The sequence below is a fragment of the Penicillium arizonense genome (assembly GCF_001773325.1).
Source record: "Penicillium arizonense strain CBS 141311 chromosome Unknown PENARI_contig002, whole genome shotgun sequence".
In the NCBI taxonomy this organism is placed as follows: Eukaryota; Fungi; Ascomycota; class Eurotiomycetes; order Eurotiales; family Aspergillaceae; genus Penicillium; species Penicillium arizonense.
The window spans coordinates 808,022-829,379 of record NW_019173279.1 but is presented as its reverse complement, the minus strand read 5'-3'; the positions used below and the strand labels follow the sequence as shown (position 1 = coordinate 829,379).

General features: G+C 50.1%; 8 protein-coding genes across 8 annotated transcripts; 4 read left to right on the top strand and 4 right to left on the bottom strand.

Moving 5' to 3' along the window:
• Positions 1-3,072: 3,072 nt before the first annotated feature.
• On the bottom strand, positions 3,073-5,007 carry PENARI_c002G06897 (DNA-directed DNA polymerase eta; the record flags this gene model as incomplete). The annotated part of the gene is made up of 1 exon (XM_022627600.1): positions 3,073-5,007. One exon carries the CDS (start codon positions 5,005-5,007, stop codon positions 3,073-3,075), a length of 1,935 nt encoding a protein of 644 aa, XP_022492781.1.
• A 1,584-nt stretch (positions 5,008-6,591) lies between these two features.
• PENARI_c002G11288 (putative transcription factor RfeG) lies at positions 6,592-7,524 on the top strand (the record flags this gene model as incomplete). The annotated part of the gene is made up of 3 exons (XM_022627907.1): positions 6,592-6,732; positions 6,784-6,828; positions 6,901-7,524. The coding sequence occupies 3 exons, from the start codon at positions 6,592-6,594 to the stop codon at positions 7,522-7,524; spliced, it is 810 nt and encodes a 269-aa protein (XP_022492433.1).
• A 1,403-nt stretch (positions 7,525-8,927) lies between these two features.
• On the bottom strand, positions 8,928-9,247 carry PENARI_c002G01267 (NADH:ubiquinone oxidoreductase subunit NDUFA3; the record flags this gene model as incomplete). Its single annotated transcript, XM_022627219.1, has 2 exons — positions 8,928-8,974; positions 9,064-9,247. The coding sequence occupies 2 exons, from the start codon at positions 9,245-9,247 to the stop codon at positions 8,928-8,930; spliced, it is 231 nt and encodes a 76-aa protein (XP_022492360.1).
• A 344-nt stretch (positions 9,248-9,591) lies between these two features.
• On the top strand, positions 9,592-11,122 carry PENARI_c002G08866 (dolichyl-diphosphooligosaccharide-protein glycotransferase; the record flags this gene model as incomplete). The annotated part of the gene is made up of 4 exons (XM_022627758.1): positions 9,592-9,733; positions 9,784-9,894; positions 9,951-10,645; positions 10,703-11,122. The coding sequence occupies 4 exons, from the start codon at positions 9,592-9,594 to the stop codon at positions 11,120-11,122; spliced, it is 1,368 nt and encodes a 455-aa protein (XP_022492261.1).
• A 2,058-nt stretch (positions 11,123-13,180) lies between these two features.
• PENARI_c002G00581 (PET191 family protein) lies at positions 13,181-13,749 on the bottom strand (the record flags this gene model as incomplete). The annotated part of the gene is made up of 3 exons (XM_022627181.1): positions 13,181-13,367; positions 13,458-13,599; positions 13,725-13,749. The coding sequence occupies 3 exons, from the start codon at positions 13,747-13,749 to the stop codon at positions 13,181-13,183; spliced, it is 354 nt and encodes a 117-aa protein (XP_022492202.1).
• Positions 13,750-13,999: 250 nt separating this feature from the next.
• Positions 14,000-15,574, top strand: PENARI_c002G04312 (sterol esterase; the record flags this gene model as incomplete). The annotated part of the gene is made up of 3 exons (XM_022627437.1): positions 14,000-14,034; positions 14,089-14,168; positions 14,223-15,574. 3 exons carry the CDS (start codon positions 14,000-14,002, stop codon positions 15,572-15,574), a joined length of 1,467 nt encoding a protein of 488 aa, XP_022492596.1.
• Positions 15,575-16,670: 1,096 nt separating this feature from the next.
• On the top strand, positions 16,671-17,465 carry PENARI_c002G01733 (uncharacterized protein; the record flags this gene model as incomplete). Its single annotated transcript, XM_022627254.1, has 1 exon — positions 16,671-17,465. The coding sequence occupies one exon, from the start codon at positions 16,671-16,673 to the stop codon at positions 17,463-17,465; it is 795 nt and encodes a 264-aa protein (XP_022492280.1).
• Positions 17,466-17,869: 404 nt separating this feature from the next.
• PENARI_c002G02838 (putative tannase) lies at positions 17,870-19,612 on the bottom strand (the record flags this gene model as incomplete). Its single annotated transcript, XM_022627328.1, has 1 exon — positions 17,870-19,612. One exon carries the CDS (start codon positions 19,610-19,612, stop codon positions 17,870-17,872), a length of 1,743 nt encoding a protein of 580 aa, XP_022492926.1.
• Positions 19,613-21,358: the final 1,746 nt, after the last annotated feature.

The window sequence follows — 21,358 nt, the reverse complement described above, 5'->3', positions numbered from 1 at the left end:
TCTCAAGTTCACATAAATTCACATAGCGGAAAGCAAGTGGCTTGAGTCAATAGCTTGGTGTTTGAAGCACTGTATAAAAGCAATGTTACTAGGTGATTCGAGACAAGAAGTCCCTGGTCCTCAATAAAGGAATTGGCATGCCAGTAATCACACTAATGTCTGGTGAAGCGAGGTATGTCTTGATTTGGACCATCTCTATCTCTTTTTTTTGGTGATCTGGACTCCACTGGCCGTGGTGCATTGGACTCTTAAAGCTAGGAACCCATCACCTGTTCGATGGCAAGGTACTATGGGGCTGCGCCGAACAGCCGAACAGGAAGAACCACTAATGGGCAGAAACTTTTGCGAATTGAGGAGAGGCCACAGAATCCCTGTAGTACTCTGGCAGCAATCCACTAACTCGCAGACTGCCCTCGTGTTTCGTAGTTCATTGGCTAGTTCACTCGCTCCATGGCTTTTGATTCACAGTGCATATCCGTTGCTGAGAAATGGAGGCCAGCTGTATCCTATCTTCTCGGGGTCCAACACATAGGTGCGTCGAGTGCTGATCCCGTGAGACTCCGCAACAGGCCTGTGGGTATGATGATGGGTGGTATTGCAGAAAAAGAATCAACGCTGGTCCTGACGAGCGTTTGACGGTTATACTAAAATATGATCCTAGGTTATCGGTATAACATCCGTAGCAAAGGTCTTGGCGACGGCCTAGTAGTATATAAGATTATCGGCTAACACGTAGCTACAGAATTCAAAGCCAGTTGTTCAGGCGATATTGGACCAAGACCTCTTTCTTCGTCCAATATCATGCTTGGTGTACGCTATAACCCAAGAATTTGTCGCTGGCCAATATTTGTAAACTTGCATCCAAGCCAGAGACTGCTGGAGAATCATAAGTACCCATTTAGCACAATGCGCGATTATTGGCTCGACGACCAACAGAGCCAAAATACAAGATATTTAGTCCCCAATGCTAGTTCTACAGTCTTCAATCTGATACAAACCACTACAATAAGTCCACCAATCTAAAAGTCAAATGAAAAACCGAGCCTAATTTTCTCAATGCTGTAGGCGACGGCACCTACACTGGGTAACAGAATTATCCTTCCTTGCTCTGCGCTTTTTTTTCATATGGCTATGCTTCATCTTTCCCTTTTAAAGGATATGTACAGGGTTTAATGAATGAATGATGTTTGGATACTACCTTATGCTTCGATCAGGTTGGTAGTTTCTTATAAGTAGTGCTGTAAGCTTCTTGGGCCTACCCTAAGCAGGAGTGGTATAATATAGAAGGAACGACGCAAGAAATAAGAAATAAAGAACAAATAACTTTGCAGTTTCGGAGCTCAGTTGAACTAGTAATATAGAGAATCTCCATCTAGTAACCTTTGCGAGGTACATTCATACCCCCACCTTTATATAATTTATATGATTAACCCGAGGCACTTGAAAATAGGCAAAAAAGAGGTGAAAAAAGAGAGGCTAAAGTAGGACGAAAGAATAAGCGAAACGGTATATCCTTATGGAGACTTCCTAGTATTCTATTAATAGCACTATAGGCAACTCCATTTCACTTTCGGAAAGCTCGAAGAGCGTAATAAATCTACTCGCAGGGTAGGTCAAGTTTAGAAAATACATCTGAACGAGTGGCTCTTATTCTTTAGTCAGAAGCATTGTTTAGGCAGTGTTTTACAAAATCCCATCCACATCAAGTGCGCGATTCCTTACTCATTGTAAGGCTGGATACCAGCAAGGCGAAGGATCTGGTCTGTCACAGCATTATATACATGGCTCCAGCTACCAAAATAAGATGCATTGTCCTACGTGCAGGAAATTGAGCCTTTTTATCCAGCCTGCAGTCAGACAAAAGCAAGAATGGTTCAAATGAGGACCTGAAACTGACCCCTGCGTGGCGTGCTATATTTGGGGATTGAGAGCGCCGATCGCAGGGTTTTTATCTTTGCAGGGCCTAACAATCCCAAAATACCTACATTTTCCAAGGGCAGCTACAGAAATATATAGACATGCATATGTGCCGTGATTGTGCTAATTAATTGGTAGGGCTATTTGTCGAATGCAAGCTACTGGTATGATGAGGACGGGTGGACGCCGTACAGTAGCTCCACAGTCGATGCGGAGCGCCCCCATATGAGCGATCGACAGAGGCAATCTATCCCTGTTAAGGCCCTTTGGTTGTGTGAACCTGAGATCATATTTCTCCACTTGTTTGGAACCCGGGGCACCTGAGGGGCGGTGCCTGTGTTTATAAGGATGCTCGACATTCCCGGGGCCAGTTGGGGTCTTCATAAAACTCCAATACCATAGTCCATATCCATCGAAGAAACACGTCTCTCAAATCTTTTCTCACAATGCGTCTTCTTGGCTTACTGGCAATTGCTTTCTTTGGCACTGCGCGCGCCCTACCTGCTGAGGACCCTGATACTTCCGATGCTTCGGTTCCAACTTCGACTTCAATCTCATGGAGCAGTACATTCCCTACGCCTAGGGAGCCGGTCCCTGTTGACGTGGAGCCTCGCCCTACTGTCTCCTCTGAGGCTTCTACTTAAACCTAGATGAAGTCGTTCGCAATTCGCAACACAATACCTACTATGACGTTCGAATCAAAAACAGTCGATGGCTACATTCTTGATGTTTCCTACATTGCCTGTATCGGACAGCAAGTGGGGGTTATTCACATTTGACTCCTTGGGGTACCGAAACTAGATAGCGTGAAGAACTCACTGTGGTGCACATTCCTATACTCGCTCATTCGCCATAGACATAAAGAAACACGAAAATCGGGATAATGGAAACGAAATTGGATCTCAAATTGTGGATTGAAACTGAGGGTCTTTTAATCAATGCAATCAGCCTGTATATTAATAGTTGATACATAAATTCACATAACAACGCAAATTTGGTCTCTCGGTTCAGGATTGAGTGGTAAGAAAGGGTAGTCAGGCTGCGTAGTCTCGTTAATAGATTGGGTATATCGTAGCTAAAACATGCAATATGGAAACAAGTCATAAAAGTACATGAGCAAACAAAGATTCTGAAATGTGATCTCCGAGATTGCTTCTACTGGAACGCCAGTCGCATCTGCCCCTTCTCGGGTTTTCCACGACCACCTCCACCCCGGCCGCCCTTTCCACGGCTGAAGGAGCCTCGTATGCTGCTCGTTGTGGGCGGCGGGGGCGGCTGTAAAGCTCTGGCGTCCTCGCGATCCTGGCTTGCGAGGTCTTTGGCGAAATGCCAATCTTCATGTTCTTCTCTTTCATACTCGAGAATCGACCTGGAGCACCGTGGACATGTGTAACGGGGAATCTCTGCTACTTCTGTTTCCGCTTCGAGAGGTGGTTGCGGGATTTCTGGTCCACTTGCACCGGTGTTTTCCGGAGAGGATGGTTTTCCGAAGAATTGCTTTATCATCTCGTCGTCAAGCTTCCGCCGTTTCTCAGTCGGTTGCTCAGTAGGAGGGGTGTCGGCATCTCGGGGTCTTGAAGCATGACTCAAAGCCTTCGCTTGATCACCGCGAAGTAGGAAGCTTTCAATAGCCCGGTTATTAGTCACGCCCTCTTGGAAGCTCCCGACACTCAATGACAGGTTGGAGCATGGCCATGCCTGTCCCTCAGCCACAACTTGACGGAGCAGATTATTCGCCAGGTCGAAAAGCAGGTTCTCATCAATAGTACTCGATGGTGGGATTGGAGTCTGTTTGGAATGGGGTTGGGGCTGAGAGGTTCGGTGATGCAGAGTAATAACCCTGGGGCGGCGTCTGTTTTCAAGCACGCCGTCCTCAACCAGCCGGCCGTAGATATCAGCGGCGAAAATGCGAAGCCACTTCTCGGCTTGGTCAACTGACCTGATACTCGGCCGGAAAGACTTCGCTGATAGCATAGACTTGATCTGGGTTCGAGGGTTGACCTCGCTGCGGTCATCTCCGCGGATAATGCCGTAGAGCCAAGATGCCGTATGGTCATCTAGCTTGGCACGGAGTTGCTCAAGTGACACATTGAGCAGATCGCTCACTTTCTCCGTCCCGAACACCTCCGTAATTTGTTCACCTAGTTTACCACCGAGCATCCTGATCTGAGTGAACTTGTAACTGCCCAGGAAGTTCTGCACAGCCCTGTTTCGTACGATAGTCTGCAGGTTAGGCTTGTTGCAAGCACTTCCCAGCTTTGCAATCATTTTGTTCCGGCCAAGTCCCGCGGAACAGGTGTAGCTGAGCTTCTCCCAGACCGCGTTCCGAACCGACCTCACAATTTCAGACCCTATCAACATAACGATATCGTCCCAATCTGGGTCATCCTCTTCCGTTTCACTGTCATTCAGGTCAATCAAGCAATCGGTATCCCATTGCAAGGCTGTAGTTGGAGGCATGGGAAGCTGCGTATCCCGGTTCTCATCTTGGACACCCGTCCGAAGCTCTGAGTATCTCTCAACGAGCACCTTGAAGACCACGGGAGATAAATCAATGAAGACCTCATCTATGCTAGCTTTCTCCAAGCCAGCCGAAACCCCTTGTGTCTGACGCGAAGTTTCACCTTCCGCATCATTTGTACTCCAGGTAGCCAGGGTGTCTTTCATCGTCTGGAGGATTTTCCGGGATTGTGCGCGGTACGGGTCCAGCGACACTTTGTCCGTTTGAATATTCTTGAAAGAGTCATCCCGATACGCCCATCGTCCTCCCTCTCCTTCACGAAATGTTGCGACATGTTGTAGGACGAGGTCTGGACAGAGTTTCCGGGCTTCAGCGACATTGATCAACCGAGTGATTCCGAAGGGCCGTGCCGCATAGTTGATGGCGATCAAAGAGTCCCACTGTCGTACTGCCAGGGGTGTCTCGCGCGGTGTCCCCAGGCGCACCATCTCACATTGCGCATAGAAGGCATCGAGGTCGATATGCGCAATCACGCGCAGGGGCGTCGCCGTGGATCCGTGTCGCAGTCCTTGTAAGTGTCGGTAGGTGAAACGAGAGGTCTTCAAAGATTCGGATGTGGGTTCGGACATCACGAGTGCGTCATGGCTCGCTATCGGCCATTGTAGTTGAAGAGAGAGCTCCGAGGTGGAATTCTAAAAGAGGCTTAGCGTGTGCACGTGCTACGGTTCCTCAGGTTCGCGTTTCTTGTGTTGACATCGCAGGACATTGTGATGCTCTATGAGGGTAGATGGCTTGTTTATTTTGTTTAATTTGATCTCTTATTTTCTATAATCAGATGTCCAAGTCGACAAGTACACTAAGGCATAAAAGTCTGCAACTTGAGCCCTGCGAGCGTCTCCAGCGCTAAATCACTGCTTATTTCCCCCCTGAGGACCCCGAGAACCCAGCGAAAGCCAGTCTGCAGGGTTTTCGGTCTCGAACATGAAAAAAGAAAGCCAGGATGATCTCCGATCTGTGCGATCCTGCTGACACAGCCGATCTCTGAGTGGACAGGCAACCCTCAGGTGCCCAAAGCCACGCATTCGTGCCCAACGCCCATCTGGTGGACATCAGCTTTCCAGGTGGCAATCTGCAAACTTGCCACTGGTTGTTCCTCCCGTTTTGCACTTGCTGTCATCGTCTTTACAGTGAGCAATCACAAGGCTTACTATGTGCCCCCCCCCTTTGGCCACACTTGACCATCTGACTCTTCTTATGATCTCATTATCAGCTCTCTTTTCTCACCAAAGGTCCACTACATGGTGGAGATGTAGACTTTTTATATTAACCAGGGGCACAGACTAAAGGGCAATCCAAGCTGATCAATATATGGGGGATCGGCCTTGTTTTCCAAACCCTAGGTAAGCCCTGTACTAGTACTTATGTAGCTTGTACATTGAAAAGGGAAGTAACATGTACTTCGTAAGCCCTGGGTTTTCTTTGGCATAAGGCGGCTACAGACAGGGTCGTACATGCTCTAATCCACATTCGACCGTGCATGCTTTTGATCTCAGTGGGGAGTCGTGGCACCAGCCCAAGACGGCCCAACCGCCCTTCGCCTGTAGCCCACTTTAGTTCCCCCCTCTTCTTCCTTTCATCTTCTTTCTCTTCCTCTTTCCTCTTCTCTTCTCTTCAATCTCCTGGACTCTCTTGCTAGACTACTCTACCCTTTCACTTGGCACCTGGTTCATCCGAACAGAGACAGCCTAGAGGAACGTCAACCACCCCCCGTGTTTCTCTTTCTCCTAATTGCGCCTCTGTCACCTCTTCGTTCTTCACACTTCACTCGCCAACCCTTTAGGACTTCGATCTTCCCAGGATAATTGCCCCAGTGGACAATCAGCGTGGACTTTACCCCTCAGGATTTACCGGACTTCTCCAAGGACTTGCTATTGCCGACCAGGATCAAATTTTCTTTTCTGGCCACTTCCCAAGGATCATATCTCGTTGTCTATTTGCCCTGGAATCGAGAAAAAAAACCATTCAGGTCGTGATTATCGACTTTGGAACCTACTCGTCGCCCTCATAGAAACTGTACATCCTACAATAAAACGGACTCACCACCATCAACTTCTCCTGGATCTTCAGACCTACCACTTCGGATTTCCTCTTTCTTCCTGGCCGCTTTGGATCCGAGGACTTTAAATTTAAACCGGACATTTCCATCGGACATTATGACAGGCCGCTATGAATCGCGCCCGGAGCGTCAGAATGAATATTTCATCCCCGGCGACGGAATCAGCCGAGAAGTCATTCAAGCAGATATCTGTCGCTACCTTGGAAATGATGCACTCGTGAGACCCGGCAACCATGGTGTACGTTTCCTATTCTTTATGACTTGGGGGCTATATACTGACCATCTATAGGGCCGCCCGGGATTCTTCATCCGTGCTTATCGGAACCTCACATCTGTAAGTCGACATGGACAAACGACAACTAGCCGGACATCTGATGATGGGATTCTAACCACACCTTGGATACAGGAGATGATAACTGACCTGAAGGCTGACTCCGCCCGCTGGGAGGCGGATGTCTCACGCCGGGCTGACCTAGGCTATCCCAGAGGTAGTTACATTCAAGACCCCCCTAGCACCTCACCAGCGAACTATGCTGCTTCGGCTGTCCATGAGGTTCGCCAACAACAGGGCCCATCCCCCACACCATTTACTGCCGCTCCTGCGCAGCAGCCATACATGGATCCTTATTCCCAGAGTCCCTACAGTGGATCCCAGAATGCCCCCTACACCAACCCTCCTCCTGCATACACATCCACTCACTCGCCATACGCATCCGGTACAGCCCCGTACCCCCCACCCCAGGTTTCCTACTCTGGCTCCAGTCAGCCCGTCGTGACGGCGGCGGACATGCACCCCCAGTCGTACACCTACGCTCCCACGGGCTATGGATACGACAATGGCCGAAGCAATGCTCCCCGATACCCGGGGCCAGGATATGATGCCGAGCAGGACTATTCTCCCGTAACTTCCGGGATGGCTTATCCTACCACTACTGCCCCGGACCCCCGGATAGGAATGGAGCCCAGATACACTCCAGAATATGAGCGCAGGCCACAAGCAACCAGAGACAACACACATCGTCGGCGGTAGACAGAAATGTTCGCCCCCAAATTGGTTTTCCTGCATTCATGATTTCTTCTCTCTCCTTCCATTCACAACGTGGCCCCACTTGATACTTCCTCCCTGGAATATCCTCAAAATAATCCTGAGGATAATGTTAATGTCCACGACAACAAAAAAAATCCTGGACGATCTCCATGCTTCTTCTTCTCGGCCACCCTCTCAAACCCCAATATTTCTCCATTTCAGGATCTCCAAACCAGGCCGAGATATCTCATATCCCACAAACGGCCCACTTCGGGATTTCCACTTTCCATTGGATGTGAATCCCACTTCTTTTACCGCGGACTTCCACTGGAACTGAACCCAATTGCTCTCTGGTAGCAGCTTGGACTTCCCGTGGAACTTTGTCTCCTTTTTTCCCTTTCTCTCCGTGCTTTTGTGCAACTGCCAGCCAGGAGTAGTAGTGATGTGTCTTGATTGAGTTCGCGAAAAGGTGGCTTGGGCTTGAGCGTTTTGTTTTCTTTCTCTCTCTCTGGTCTCGTGGATTCCGGGAATACTCACCCCCACAATAAAGCGGCTTTGTTGTTGGTGTAACGGTGTACAGGATTTGTCTTCTTAGCAACATGTTTTGTCTGTCCCTTTGGAGGATGGGGCTTTTCCATATTCTCCTTTTGTTTCTCATGCCTTTGATTTGGTTTGCGAAGAGAGCGCTGTTCTTCGATAAACTAAGGCTGGTGAGCTACATGTAGATATGAGCATTTACGGCGTTGATCCGTCTTCTTGTGGTTGATGTTTTGCTTTTGCAAGATCGTGGATCTGCTCCATGGCCTTAATGAATCTGCTTGTGTCATGATTCTTCTTGATTTATATCCAAATATCGTTACTTAACCACTGATCGTTCTTTTCCAAATTGAGTTCACATTCCTGACATTCACTTTGTGCGTGTATCATTCAATCGTGCGTAAGCGAATGCACTACTGCAGGTGGCGAGCATCATTTCCCTCGATCAAAGGGCGAGCTTTCCACAACTTCAAAGCCTGTACCCCATACTCAATTAAAAATACTACCTTTCCGACCACCGATTCTTCAGCCAGAGGACTTTAGATCATATACTCGAAAATGAAAAACGACATGATGTCGGTTTTATAATTGCACAAAAAATAGTACATACACTGCGCCGCAGGCTCGACATCCAAAATACGCGCAACAAATATTGGTATCAAAGCATTTCCGATGACAAGAGAGGCGGCTCAAAACAAGTCTTTCCGATTGCCCATGCTCATGTTGGGCCTTGTTCATCATTCCACCTTGACCAACGAAACAGTCAAATCCATCTCCTGCCATCCGTTGGGTTTATTTCTCCCAAGCACAAGACACGATGATTCTTAAAATTTTCCGATAGCTTAATATTTCCATGGCTCGGATATTATTTATTCGTCATCGTAGCCCTGGGGGATCACCCGCTTACCCTGGGGAACTGCATATCGAAGATGCTGGTTAGTTTCAAAGTCCCATATATGTTTCCAATGCCGATACACCAAGCTGAAGGGGGGGGATGGTTCATACTGGGATATGTCAGGGGAACAGGCTCGGGGTCGACGTCACCGAGGGCGCGGCGAATCGGGGGGATACCGAAGAGCGCGACGGGGCCCATGGAACCGATGATCAGGGAGTAGAGAATGGCGGGCTTCTCGTAGGAGGCCCAGCGGATGTAGCGGATGGGAGTCGACCAGAACTGAGGGGTAGACATGGCTGCAGGAAGAGGCCGGACGTCGACGACCGATCGGGGATTTTCAGTCGATTGAAGTCGGAGGTCAATGCCTGATGGATCGAATCCTACAGATCAGAAGGATTCGAATAGATAAATGCGCGGTTCCACCGGGTTGTTGTGATGTGGCAGTGGTGAAAGCGAGGAGCAAAATTGAAGCCGTGGGGAAGAAGTGAGGTCGAAGTTCGGAGATGCGGACCCAGCGCTCTTGGGTCTTGGCATTCGCCCAGTAACACGTCGCCCTTTCTGGCTATACTCATACTTCATCACCTTCCTTTTCGCTTTCTTTTTGATCCTTCCGCTCCGCTGTGCGGAAATTATTCAAGATGCGGTGGTGCCTTGCGTTGCTTATTTGCTGCTTCTTGGCTGCGGTAAATGCGCTGAGTAGCTCCGGCAGTCGTCTGTTGGCGGTTCTGGAAGACACAGAGCAGAAGAGCCTGTACTCCACGCTGTGGGCAGACCTAGAAGGTATTTTGGATGGCTCTACCTGTAGTACCCTGCTGACTTTCAAATCTCAGCTCGTGGCTACGATGTTTCGATCGAATCCCCCAAAAGTGAACAGCTTTCCCTCTTCAAGCATGGCGAAAGAGCTTATGACCACCTCCTCATTCTTCCTCCTAAGTCTAAAGGTGGGCAATATCAATCTCGTTGGTTTGAATCCTTGTCAATTGACTCAACTCTACAGGCCTCGGCCCCTCTTTGACCCCCAAGCACATCCTCGACTTCATGAACAAGGATGGCAACATCCTCCTCGCTCTCTCCGGCAAGTCCTCCACCTCCAGCGCTGTCAGCTCCCTCCTCCTCGAGCTCGACATTCACCTCGCGGACGATCGCTCGGCGGTTGTTGTCGACCACTTCAACTATGATACCCTCTCGTCCGCCGAGAAGCATGACGTTCTTGTGCTCCCGCGCCCTGGACCTCTCCGTCCCGACGTGAAGGCATTCTTCGATGGCGAAGGTGTTCTGGCCCTTCCTCGGGTTGCTCCTCAGACTTTGGGGTCCCACAGCACCCTTGTTGTTCCCGTTCTAAAGGCCCCGGCTACCGCTTACAGCTACAACCCCAAGGAGGAGATGCCCGCGGCCGAGGATATTCTGGCCACCGGCTCGCAGCTGAACATTGTCTCGGCTATGCAGGCTCGCAACTCGGCCCGTTTCACCGTTCTCGGCTCGGTGGAATCACTTGAGGACAAGTGGTTCTCGGCTTCCGTCAAGACCCCCCGCGGCGAGAAGACCTCCACGGTGAACCGTGAGTTCGCTAAGCAGCTGACCGGCTGGGCTTTCAAGGAGACTGGTGTCCTCAAGGTTGACAAGGTCGAGCACCACCTCGCCACTGAGGGTGCGGAGTTGAATCCCTCTATCTACCGTATTAAGAACGAGACTGTACGTGAAATCAGTATCCAATCCTATATTTAAAGCTAACCAGAAATCCCCCTATAGGTCTACAACATTGAAGTCTCCGAGTACGTCTTCGACAAGTGGGTTCCCTTCGAGGTTCCCGGCGAAGATGAGCTCCAGCTCGAGTTCACCATGCTCTCGCCTTTCCACCGCCTGACCCTCCAGCCGACCAGCCGAACCGAAACCGGCACCGTGTTCAGCACCAAGTTTGTGACCCCCGATCAGCACGGTATCTTCTCTTTCCGCGTCAACTACAAGCGTCCTTTCTTCACCAACATCGAGGAGAAGCACGAGGTCACTGTCCGCCACTTTGCTCACGATGAGTACCCGCGCAGCTGGGCCATTAGTGGCGGTTGGGTTTGGATTGCCGGTCTTTGGTCGGTTATTGGTGGATTTTTGGCTTTCGTTGTTGTTTGGCTTTATTCTGCCCCTGTGGCCGACAAGCTTAAGAAGACGCAGTAGATCTGTATGCATTATACTATACTGTTTGTTCATGATGTTGAATTTACTTGTATGAATTTGATTTCCCCAGTGTTCGATTTGGTTTCATAGATCATTTCAATCATATGAATACACTCGAGCGTAACCATCTGGCAACTAGATAAACGGCGGTAGGAAATGTGTAGACGGAGAACACAAGTCCCGGGTCAAACGTAATAGGGACTTTCTAGTCGTGACTCAAGTAATCTCTAGTTCTAGAAAGATTGAATTGCCACTACTTATGAACCCTGGCTGCTCTAGCTGTGTATAACCTCCATCAACAAAGAGCGAAGGACCCGTAACAAAAGAACTACGACCGCCAGACAGAAAAACAACGCCACCAGCAACCCCTGTGCAAGAGCCAGCCGTCTCATAGGAACATTAACGGCAATAGTCTTCTCCGCACTCTCCCGAATTATAGGTACTGTACATCCATCGTCAACAGTGTAGCAGTGTACCGCGGACAAATAGCATTAATACGCAAGCCATCTTTCGCATAATCCTCAGACGTAGTCTTCGTACGCCCGACAATAGACCTTCGATGATAATGCTAGCATATGGCTTGGACCAAAAGCTTTGACCTCAACAAGATCCTTACCATCCCAGCAGCCACTCTAAACGAGGCCTCGCTTCTTAGCATGAGGAACTAGTCTTCGGCCCTAGGAAGAATGCAGCTAGGGCACCCAGAGCTACGGTTCTGAAGCGCTACTTGTACCACAGTACGGATACTTTTGAGGGGTTATCCCGCTTGCTTGGGGGAACAGTGATCTGATAGGACATGAAAAACAGCTAAAATAATCCAATGCCCTAGATAGAGAGGATGAGTCCAACTTTGATTGATCGATACTTCTGTTGAGGACTACTGTTGGTCTGGAGATCCACAGGGGGCCGTCTAGTGTCTCCTCCACGGGATGAAATAATATTGGCATGCCGGGGTTCTACCGAACAAGGCATGATTTGCAGTATACGACTTCGGTGGTGGTCTAGCGGCCAGGACCAAAGCACATTTTAGTGTTAAGTCTCGCCAGTCTGCCGGTGCGGACTGCATAGTTTCTCTTGTGTATACGGAGCAAACCCCCCTCCCCGGAAGCTGTTGAGTCATATCCCAAATCAAAAATGAGTAAACCAACTTTCGTCTTCTCGCTCGGTGCTTGGATGCATCCCATCGTCTTCAATGCCGTGCGTACGCGGCTGGAGGCCCTCGGCTTTCCATCCGAGTGTCCCGCACACCCCTCAATCGGCGCAGAGCCTCCTTCGAAGACACTGGAAGACGATGTCTCCTCTCTGCACAGCGTATTGACAGCCCTGGCAGATGAAGGGAGAGACATCGTTGTTGTAGGACACTCCTACGGCGGTGTCGTGGCATCCACTGCCGTGGAAGGGCTGGTCAAGCCCGTCCGCGCAGCCAACGGAAAGCGTGGCGGAGTCATGAGTGTCGTCTATCTGGCTGCATTTGCACTTGGCAAGGGACAGAGCCTGTTAGAATTGCTAGGGGGCAACCCTTTGCCCTGGATGAAGATTGAGGTTGGTCCATCCACATCATATGATTGAATACCCGCTTGCTCGAGATCATGTTAACCGGCTTGCAGGGTGACTATGTTCACGCGGAAGGCGCTGGCGACGTTGCCTGGCAAGATCTGACCCTTGAGCAACGGGAGAAATGGGACGGCACCGTAATGCACACCTCACGCGCTGTCTTCTCGGGTGCCGTCACCTATGAGCCGTGGCAGGATATACCGTGTTCCTACATCATCTGCGAGCAGGATCTGGCACTGTTGCCTCACATCCAGGAATTCTTCGCGCTGAAGGTATGCGGGCCTGGCCATACCCACCGCCTGCCCGCTTCGCATTCGCCGTTCTTGAGCATGCCTGAGCGCTTGGCGGGTGTTTTGGAAGACTGCGCAAGTGTAATGTAACTAAGTGGGGTTGAAAATGGGCTCAGTAAATATGAGAGGGGTATAAGTGAAGAAGAGATGTATGTTTGAAGCGTAACAGAACTCCGGGCCATGCCAGCATGTAATCAACGAATCCAAATATCCTTTATAGGCCACGAGTCTTCTCTGGGTCCATCTGTACTTCGTCGCCATTGACTGGCTTGACCGACTGATAAGCTGGTTGTCCAGCATATAATTGTCCCCCGGAACTGGACTTTTCGCCTTCCATTTCCTTGGATACCGAGATGGGCTGATTACCGCGGAACCGTTTGCGCATGTCGATCATACCGCGTCTATGTTGAGTAAGATTTCAATTATCAGCTACAATTCTCTTTTATTCCGCGACGGCCTAGACCCTTCGGGGGTAGGGGTTCTCGACTCACTTGCACTCGCTGAATCCTTTCCGCAGCTGCTGGCATCGCATGGGTAACTCCTCGGCGAGGGGAGAACTGAGACATTCACGGGGTGTGTGTCTTTGGACCATGATACAGTCCGATTCCTGGAGGCATTGGGCCAGTGCCTCCCCTAGATATGTAAATTGAGGTCAGCTCGCGTTGCATGACACTGAAGGGTTACGGCGGCAGGTCCAGCTGAGCCAGGAGCGTGATGCTCCCTAGAACTGTTGTGCGACTCGATTGTGTGCGACGTACGGATATCAGTGCACGAGCTCGGCATTTTGAGACGGTGGGTGAAAGCGCAACCACAAGCAAAGTGAAGCCGTGAACCACGGCAAATTCGGGTCTGTCAGTTGCCTCGACGCTGATTGGCCGCCCAACCCCCGGATGAGATAAGCATTATCACATGTTCCTGGCAGCAAATGACGTCGTGCGACTTTCTTTCGCTTTGGTTTCTTTGGTTTTTTTGGTTTCTTTTGCTTCTGCTTCTGAATATAAATCAGACCTGCATGTATGCATAGTTCTTCAACATGGCGCGTGTTCCATTCATCGGGAGACTCTTTTGGTAAGAACTCTCCCATCCGAGAACGAGCTTGGCGACTGATCTTCGCGACTCCAGGTTTGAGTACCTAGCGCTCTTCGGCTCTTTGATACTTGTTTTACTAGAGACGATCATTCACCTGATCACTTGGTGTCTCCGTGAGTAATGTGTACTCGGTGACGATATAGGCTCTAACACTTACCCCTTACCAGCGAGCCCAATCATCAAGTTCTGCTATCATCAATCCAAGGCACTGTTCAATGTCTTGATTCCAACTGAAACCCGACATAAGCGCACAAAAGAGGAGACTTTTGCTCTTTCAGTTGCGGATGCATCGGATTTCACGGAGATATGCGCACTCTTCGGATATCAAGCAGAGGATCACATTGTGCAAACGAACGACGGCTATCTCCTTGGGTTGCATCGCCTAGCATATCGTAAGGGAGAAGAGCATACTCGCGTCAACCAAGGCCCTGGTGGAGTCAAGAAGAAGGTCGTGTACCTCCACCATGGACTGCTCATGTCCAGCGAGGTGTGGGTGGCCTTGACAGACGAGCAGCGATGTCTCCCCTTCCAGTTGGTGGAACGAGGATACGATGTATGGCTAGGGAATAATCGTGGAAACAAGTACTCGAAGAAATCGACTCGGGTTTCACCAGGATCGAACGAGTTTTGGGACTTTTCTATTGATCAGTTCGCATTCTCGGATATTCCCAACAGCATCGAGTACATTCTCGAAGTGACCCACCAGCCATCGTTATCGTACATTGGGTTCTCACAGGGGACAGCTCAGGCATTCGCTACCCTCGCTATCCACCCATTGCTTAATGAGAAGATCGACGTGTTCGTCGCGCTGGCACCCGCCATGGCGCCTTCTGGCCTGCGTAATCGCATCGTGGATTCACTGATGAAAGCCTCTCCCAACTTTCTCTTCCTGTTGTTCGGTCGACGCAGCATCCTATCATCGACGACCATGTGGCAAACAATACTCTATCCACCAATCTACGTACGCATCATCGACACCGCTCTTTCGGCTCTCTTCAACTGGAAGTGTCGAAACATCAAGCGCACGCAGAAGCTAGCAGCCTACATGCACCTGTATTCCTTCACCAGCACCAAGTCCGTCGTCCATTGGTTCCAAATCATCCGCAACAAGAACTTCCAGTTCTACGATGATGAAGTGTATGCCCCCTTTAGTGTCGTTGCCAGCGAACGCTTCTACAAGCCGGTCAAGTACCCAACCCGCAACATTAAGACGCCCATTGTGTTGTTGTACGGTGACAGTGACAGTCTGGTCGATATCAACGTCATGTTACAGGGTCTGCCACATGCCACGACCGCCAAAGCGATCCCGAACTACGAGCATCTAGACTTTTTGTGGGCCTCCGACGTCGACCGCCAAGTGTTCGGTTATGTTTTTAAGGCGCTGGAGACACACAGCAAGGACATTGTAAGCGAAAGAAATGGCGCATGCTCGAATGGAAGTCTCGATGGGCGAGCTCCGAACACATCCTCTCGAAGGAGCAATTTACCTAACGGCGTTGCATACGGCGCCACAGTCTAGGCCATGAAGCCTTTTATTCATATATACTTGTACTTTCATTATCCATACCACGTTCACTTTGAACTCGGAGTGGGGCATGGCTTGGCGGGAAGTACCGCCACATCGATGTCTCGCGAGGGCTATCAATAATACAATCTGCATGTGAGATTAACATCGCCACCCAAGAATGTAACTTCTGGCAGAGTTTTCTTCTGGAAGGTGCCTAAAGAACATGGGAGGCCTGGCCGACGTGGCGGGTCTCAAAAAATTAGGAAAGTTCCGGTGTTCCTGCATCGGTACCTGACTAGAGAACATAGTTCGAACGACTATTGGGGGGATTGATGACTTTGCCAATTTCCCTATCCACAGGGATGATCTTCCCTCCTTCCTAACCGGTTCACCCTAATGAATAAGCTCTCTTAGAGCCGGGCTTGGCCTGGCTAGTAGAGAGATCATTTGTAGTAGGCATTAGACAGTAGACAGTAGACAGTAGAGAGTACTGTAGATATAGTGAGATATTGGAACATTGAGATAGGAACAAGAAAGTGATATTCAGGGGCCGTTCGACAAAGGGGGGGTGTTTGCGTAGGACATGCGTAATCCCGCACTATTCCGAATAAGTCGGAGAGTTCGTGAAAACTCTTGTGGGTGCTGAAATGTGATTCGATCTAGGCCTCTCTCCACAACGCTCCAACCGCTGAACAAGTCGAAAAGAAATGAACAAACACACGATGTGGGACAAACAAACGTAGGGACGGTTCAGGTACCAACGCCAACCATGGACGTGTCCAGTGTAAGTCCAACCGGGTTGGCCAGACCATGTTTCATCTCCTGAGCCCTAACTATATCAGCCAATAGGATCATCAGAACACTAGTCAGGAACCCACATGGCCATCTAGATCCGATTTTGCCAATTTGCATTTTCGCTTTATGTGACAGCCTGGGCCCATTAAAACGGCGCCATCTCCCACACTCTCTCTTTTCCTCTCTTTGACATCATTCACTCTTTTGGATACCTTCACTGAGGCTGCGCCTCGTACACTCTCTTTAACGTCTGTAGATCAGACAAGACTATCCTTAAGGTTCCAATCCAGTACTTTCATTGATATCAGCCAATATGCGCTTCATCAACATCCTGGCCATCCTGGCCGCCACTGCCACCGCGCTCCCCGTCGCACTTCCCGGTAACCCCGAGGTTGTCATCTGGGAAACCGTCTACGAGACCGTCTATGAGACCCTCTCCAGCAAGCCCACTGCCGCCGTCGTTCCCAACGTGAACATCGCCATTCCTTCGACCGCCGAGGCTGTCCCCACCACCTCCAGCGCCGTCACTCCCATTCCCACCACCACTTCCGTCCCAACTCCCGTTGTGCCCACCACCACCGCTGTGCCCACCACCAGCGTCGCCCCCGTCTCAAGCAGCAGCGACATCTGGACCAGCACCACCCTCGCCATCCCCAGCACCACCTCCAGCGGCGCTACCGCCACCGGCTCCGGCATCGCCATCAAGAACAACCTCCCCACTGACATCTACCTCTGGGTTGTCACCGAGACCGAGGGTGCGATGCAGACTCTCGCCTCTGGCGAGACCTTCACCGACACCTGGTTGACCAACTCCAACGGCGGCGGTATCTCCATCAAGATGTCCACCACCGAGATCTGCGATTCCGTCCTGCAATTCGAGTACACTCAGTCCGGCGAAGTCCTCTTCTGGGATCTGTCTTCGATCAACCTCCTGAAGGACTCTGCTATCGTTGCCGCTGGATTCGGTGTTACCATTAGCGACGAGTCTTGCACTACTGCCACCTGTGCCGCTGGTGATGCCAACTGTATCGAGTCGTACCAGCACCCCGATGATGTCAACACCCTGGCTTGCAAAGTTGATGCTGCCTACACTCTCACTTTGGGTTAAACCTTGAGTAGAGTCACGACTTTGGGGGATTAGATTGGTGTTATGAGATTGTTTGGAGTTCTTTCTTTGTTCATTCTTTATTCTTCTTGACTTACTTTTTGATTCACTCTGGTTTTTACTTCTTTGGAAAAATATCTCGAAAAAATATCTTGACATATCAAATTGCAAATATCATTCACATTTACTTCTTGACTTTTGAAGAGTTTAGTAATGTTGTTTGGAAGAAGAGTAAATAAGTAAACACAGAAATCAATCCCAATAAATAACAAAGTAGGGTTGTGAGTATACTATCTCTCACCCGTGGGAGTAGGAAACCCTAATCACAAGGTCTGATTGTTATTCCAACCACGCCTGGACCATGTCCTGCGTAACTTGGACATTCCACAAGAGTAACACATACCTATCTAATAGACAGGAATTTTGAAAGCAGGGAAAGAGTAGGTCCAGCTGTCAATAGAAGCCTTGTCATTGACACACTCGAACGAGCTGTTGCTGCTCCAGTGAGGACGAGTGGGCCACTGGCATAGCATCTGAGTCTCGCCCTTATAAGTACCAGAAGAAACAGTAGCATTCAACCGGCTAGGCTTAACACCATTCTCAACCCAGTTGATCATAGTCTGCATGTTATCTTCGGGGTAAGGGCCAGGCTGCAAGCTGTTGGTTCCACAGTGGGCAGCACCAGGAACAAGGTAGAACTGGTACCAGTCGGCGAGTTTCTCCAGACTAGCCTGGGACGACAGGTGAGGGTACATGACCGAGCGGACAGCCTGCCAATAGTGCACGGACGAAGCGGCCGGGATACTGGGGTCTGATTCGCCGTGGTAGTGTAGCAGCTTCCCGCCGGAGGATTGGAAGGGTGTCAGGTCCGGCAGGGTGGTCTGCAGGCTGTCCATGTAGCGCACCATACCGGTGTTCATCCAGTCGACGAGGGTGTCGTAGGTGACGTTGTTCAGGTCGGAGAGGTTGTGGATGTTCAGGAGCTGGACGAACTTGGTCACGTACTCGCCGCCGGTTGAGGGGATGCTGAGCTCCCACTTGCGGGTGTTGTTGTTCCAGGTTGTTTCGGCATCGCTGAGCTCGGAGCCGATCTGCCAGGAGAGATAAGCACGCTCGCCTTTGGAGTTGTGGAGGCCGTCGTAGATGGTTTGGGCGACCTTGACTCCCATCGCGGTGACCTTGCCGCTCTGCGCGGGCTGGTAGCTGGTGGTGCTGCCCTCGGCGCGCTTGCTGAAGCCGAAGCCCAGAGAAGTGCTGGTCTCGGCGGCGCAGTAGTACTTCTCGCCGACGATGGAGCTCAGGTTGAAGTTCAACTTGCAGAGGTCGGTACGGGAGATGACACCGTCGGTTCTTCCGTCGAGAGGGTCGCAGGCCGCGATGGTGGCGTTGACGATTTTGGCCAGCTCGCAGGGAGGAGGGTAGTAGTCGAGAGTCTGCTCAACCTCGGAAGGGAAGACGTGGTGAACTTGCTGTTGACCGAAGCGGAAGGCAGGGGCACCGGTGATAGCACCATCATACTCCTCACCATAACGCTGGACCTGGCTCATACCTTCGCGACCACCGTCGGAGCAACCCTCGTAGTAGGTGTAGATCTTGGAGGCGGAAGACATGCCGTAGAATTTGGGGGTGATGGCCTTTCCAATCTTGGTCATCTCGCCGAGGGCCTGGTATGCGAACATGTAGGTTGCATCCCAGTTGATAGTTCCGTTACCGTACAGCACAACCTCGTCGTAGCTCTGGTCGAAGGCATCATAGCCTGCACTGGTGGCACCGCCAACAGCACCGTACTCAAGACCACCGGTAGCATCGCTGGACAGAGAGAAACCACCACCGCCCGCAACGTAGAAGCGCTTCTTGAAGTCGGAGGGGGAGGGGAAGGCATACTTGATGACAACCGAGTCATCCTTGCCAGTGTGGGTGTAGGTGACGGTCACATTGCAGTAGGTGTAGGTTTCGGTGCTGCCCATGCCAGCGCTGGCATTGTATACGGCGGCGGCGGTCACGGCCGAGGGGATCAGGTCGATCCCGAGGAGAGTGCCGTTGGAAGGCAAGGCAGACCGCACGTTCGAGACGGTACAGACATCAGCGAGCGATGCGGCGCTCGCTGATGCAGCCAAGGCCGCAACAGATGCGCCCCAGGAGAGACGCATGTTGGATTATAAGAAATAAACGAAAGATTGAGAGAAACGAGCGTTCGAAGGAGAATCTGCAACGAGTGTGGAAATGTAAAGTATAGAAACACTAGACCTAGGGCTATACTTATACTTGTAGCACAAGTAAGGAAGTTCAGACAGCAGACCATACGCAGACCCGCCGCGTTACCTTAGGTCGAACCATGAAACCATAGCATAGATCGGTGAAGCCCATCCAGCCCTGGAGCAAGGCTTAGCTGCTTCGTCGTCGTAATCATTTGAGTCGTATAGCACGGCAGAGACTTGGGACTACGTTTGAAATAGAAGCGAAACCTGCAGAGGCGTCTCCAGTCTCCAGTCGAGCCAAACAGGCGCAATTCCACTTGATAGAATTAAGGTGCCTAGCACAGTTAAAGCGCCCGAGTCGAGGGTCTCGGAAATAACTATTTAGAGTCAGTGGAGAGGTTTCCTCGTCGTTTATTGGGTGGAATATCCCTATTTTATGGGTTTGATATGGCCCGGGTAAGACTTATTCCCCAGTACCTGCAGATCTGCAGTGCTAGCCCTAAAGTCCGAATTAGACTTCATTTTTGGGCTGAGGCGACCGCGTCATGTTATTGATGGCTTTTGACATACGCGTATCCTCTTGTCTTCAATGTAGTTAAGGAACGCTTTTGATAGGAGACCTTACTTGCCTCTCCACGAGCCTATGTGATTTCTGCCCCATAAACAAGGGGGCGGTAGAACTTCACTCTTTCAGGTTTAGACTTTGAGCTCTACAATCCACAGCCTTGGCTATAAGGTTCTTGCTTTAGTAGCTAGCCAACATAGTGATCCATAATGTGCTCAATGTTCTGGGACGCGGTGGAGTAGAACAGACTACTTACGTATGGTTTTAACTATAGCTACATGTAGTCGTTCGAGAAAGGCTAGACTGCAGAATCAAGTATTCAATAAAATATGGTCGCTTCAACTTTTATCCCTCTATTGCTTGGCATGAAAGACTTGGCTTGTTACCCTATCCTTCTTGGTCCCTTGATGTCTGGCCATGTGGATAATCTGCGCACTGTCATTTACGGTTATTGCCGGTTTCATCTCGCTAAAATATCGGGATATATACGTACCCAAGCTCATAAAGGCGACTTCCAATGGGAAGAATTGATCAAAACATGTCCAATCCACATTCCTCCCCCTGCGTACGGAGTTTGGAAGTGGATAGGAGTAGTTTAATGGCCCGCCATGAGATGAGACTAATGTCACATCAGATAACGAGAAGCGACTGTAAATAAGAAACTCTCCACATGTTGAGACACGGAAGCTTTCCGGATTCTCGTTGAAGATTTAGATCAATGACTAAAGTGATTCTGCTGGGTCAAACACGGGGCTTTTCTTAATGCAAGGCGGACTGACTTGATATTAGTTTATAGTCTGTTTCTGGAATATACTAAGTGAGTAAGTGACTGTCTTTAGGATAGAGGACAGGTGAAAGGAGGATATAGCATTCAACTGTTGCATTTCCTTCAAAAATCGGAATCCTAAAGCAAATTGTTCTAGTTTACTCTATTTACTATTTTCCCTCGAGTCTCGTTGCAGTAATGAAAGGCCGCAAGAAAGATGGCTTGAAATGGCCTAGAAAGTGGGTTAAAGGTGGAAACCGATTTCGATAGGGTGGAATTTCCTCAGTTAGTATACGTACCTTGTAGAAGACTACCGGGGTGGAGGGATTGATGCATGACTTGCATCGGTATAGACAAACTGGGAGCT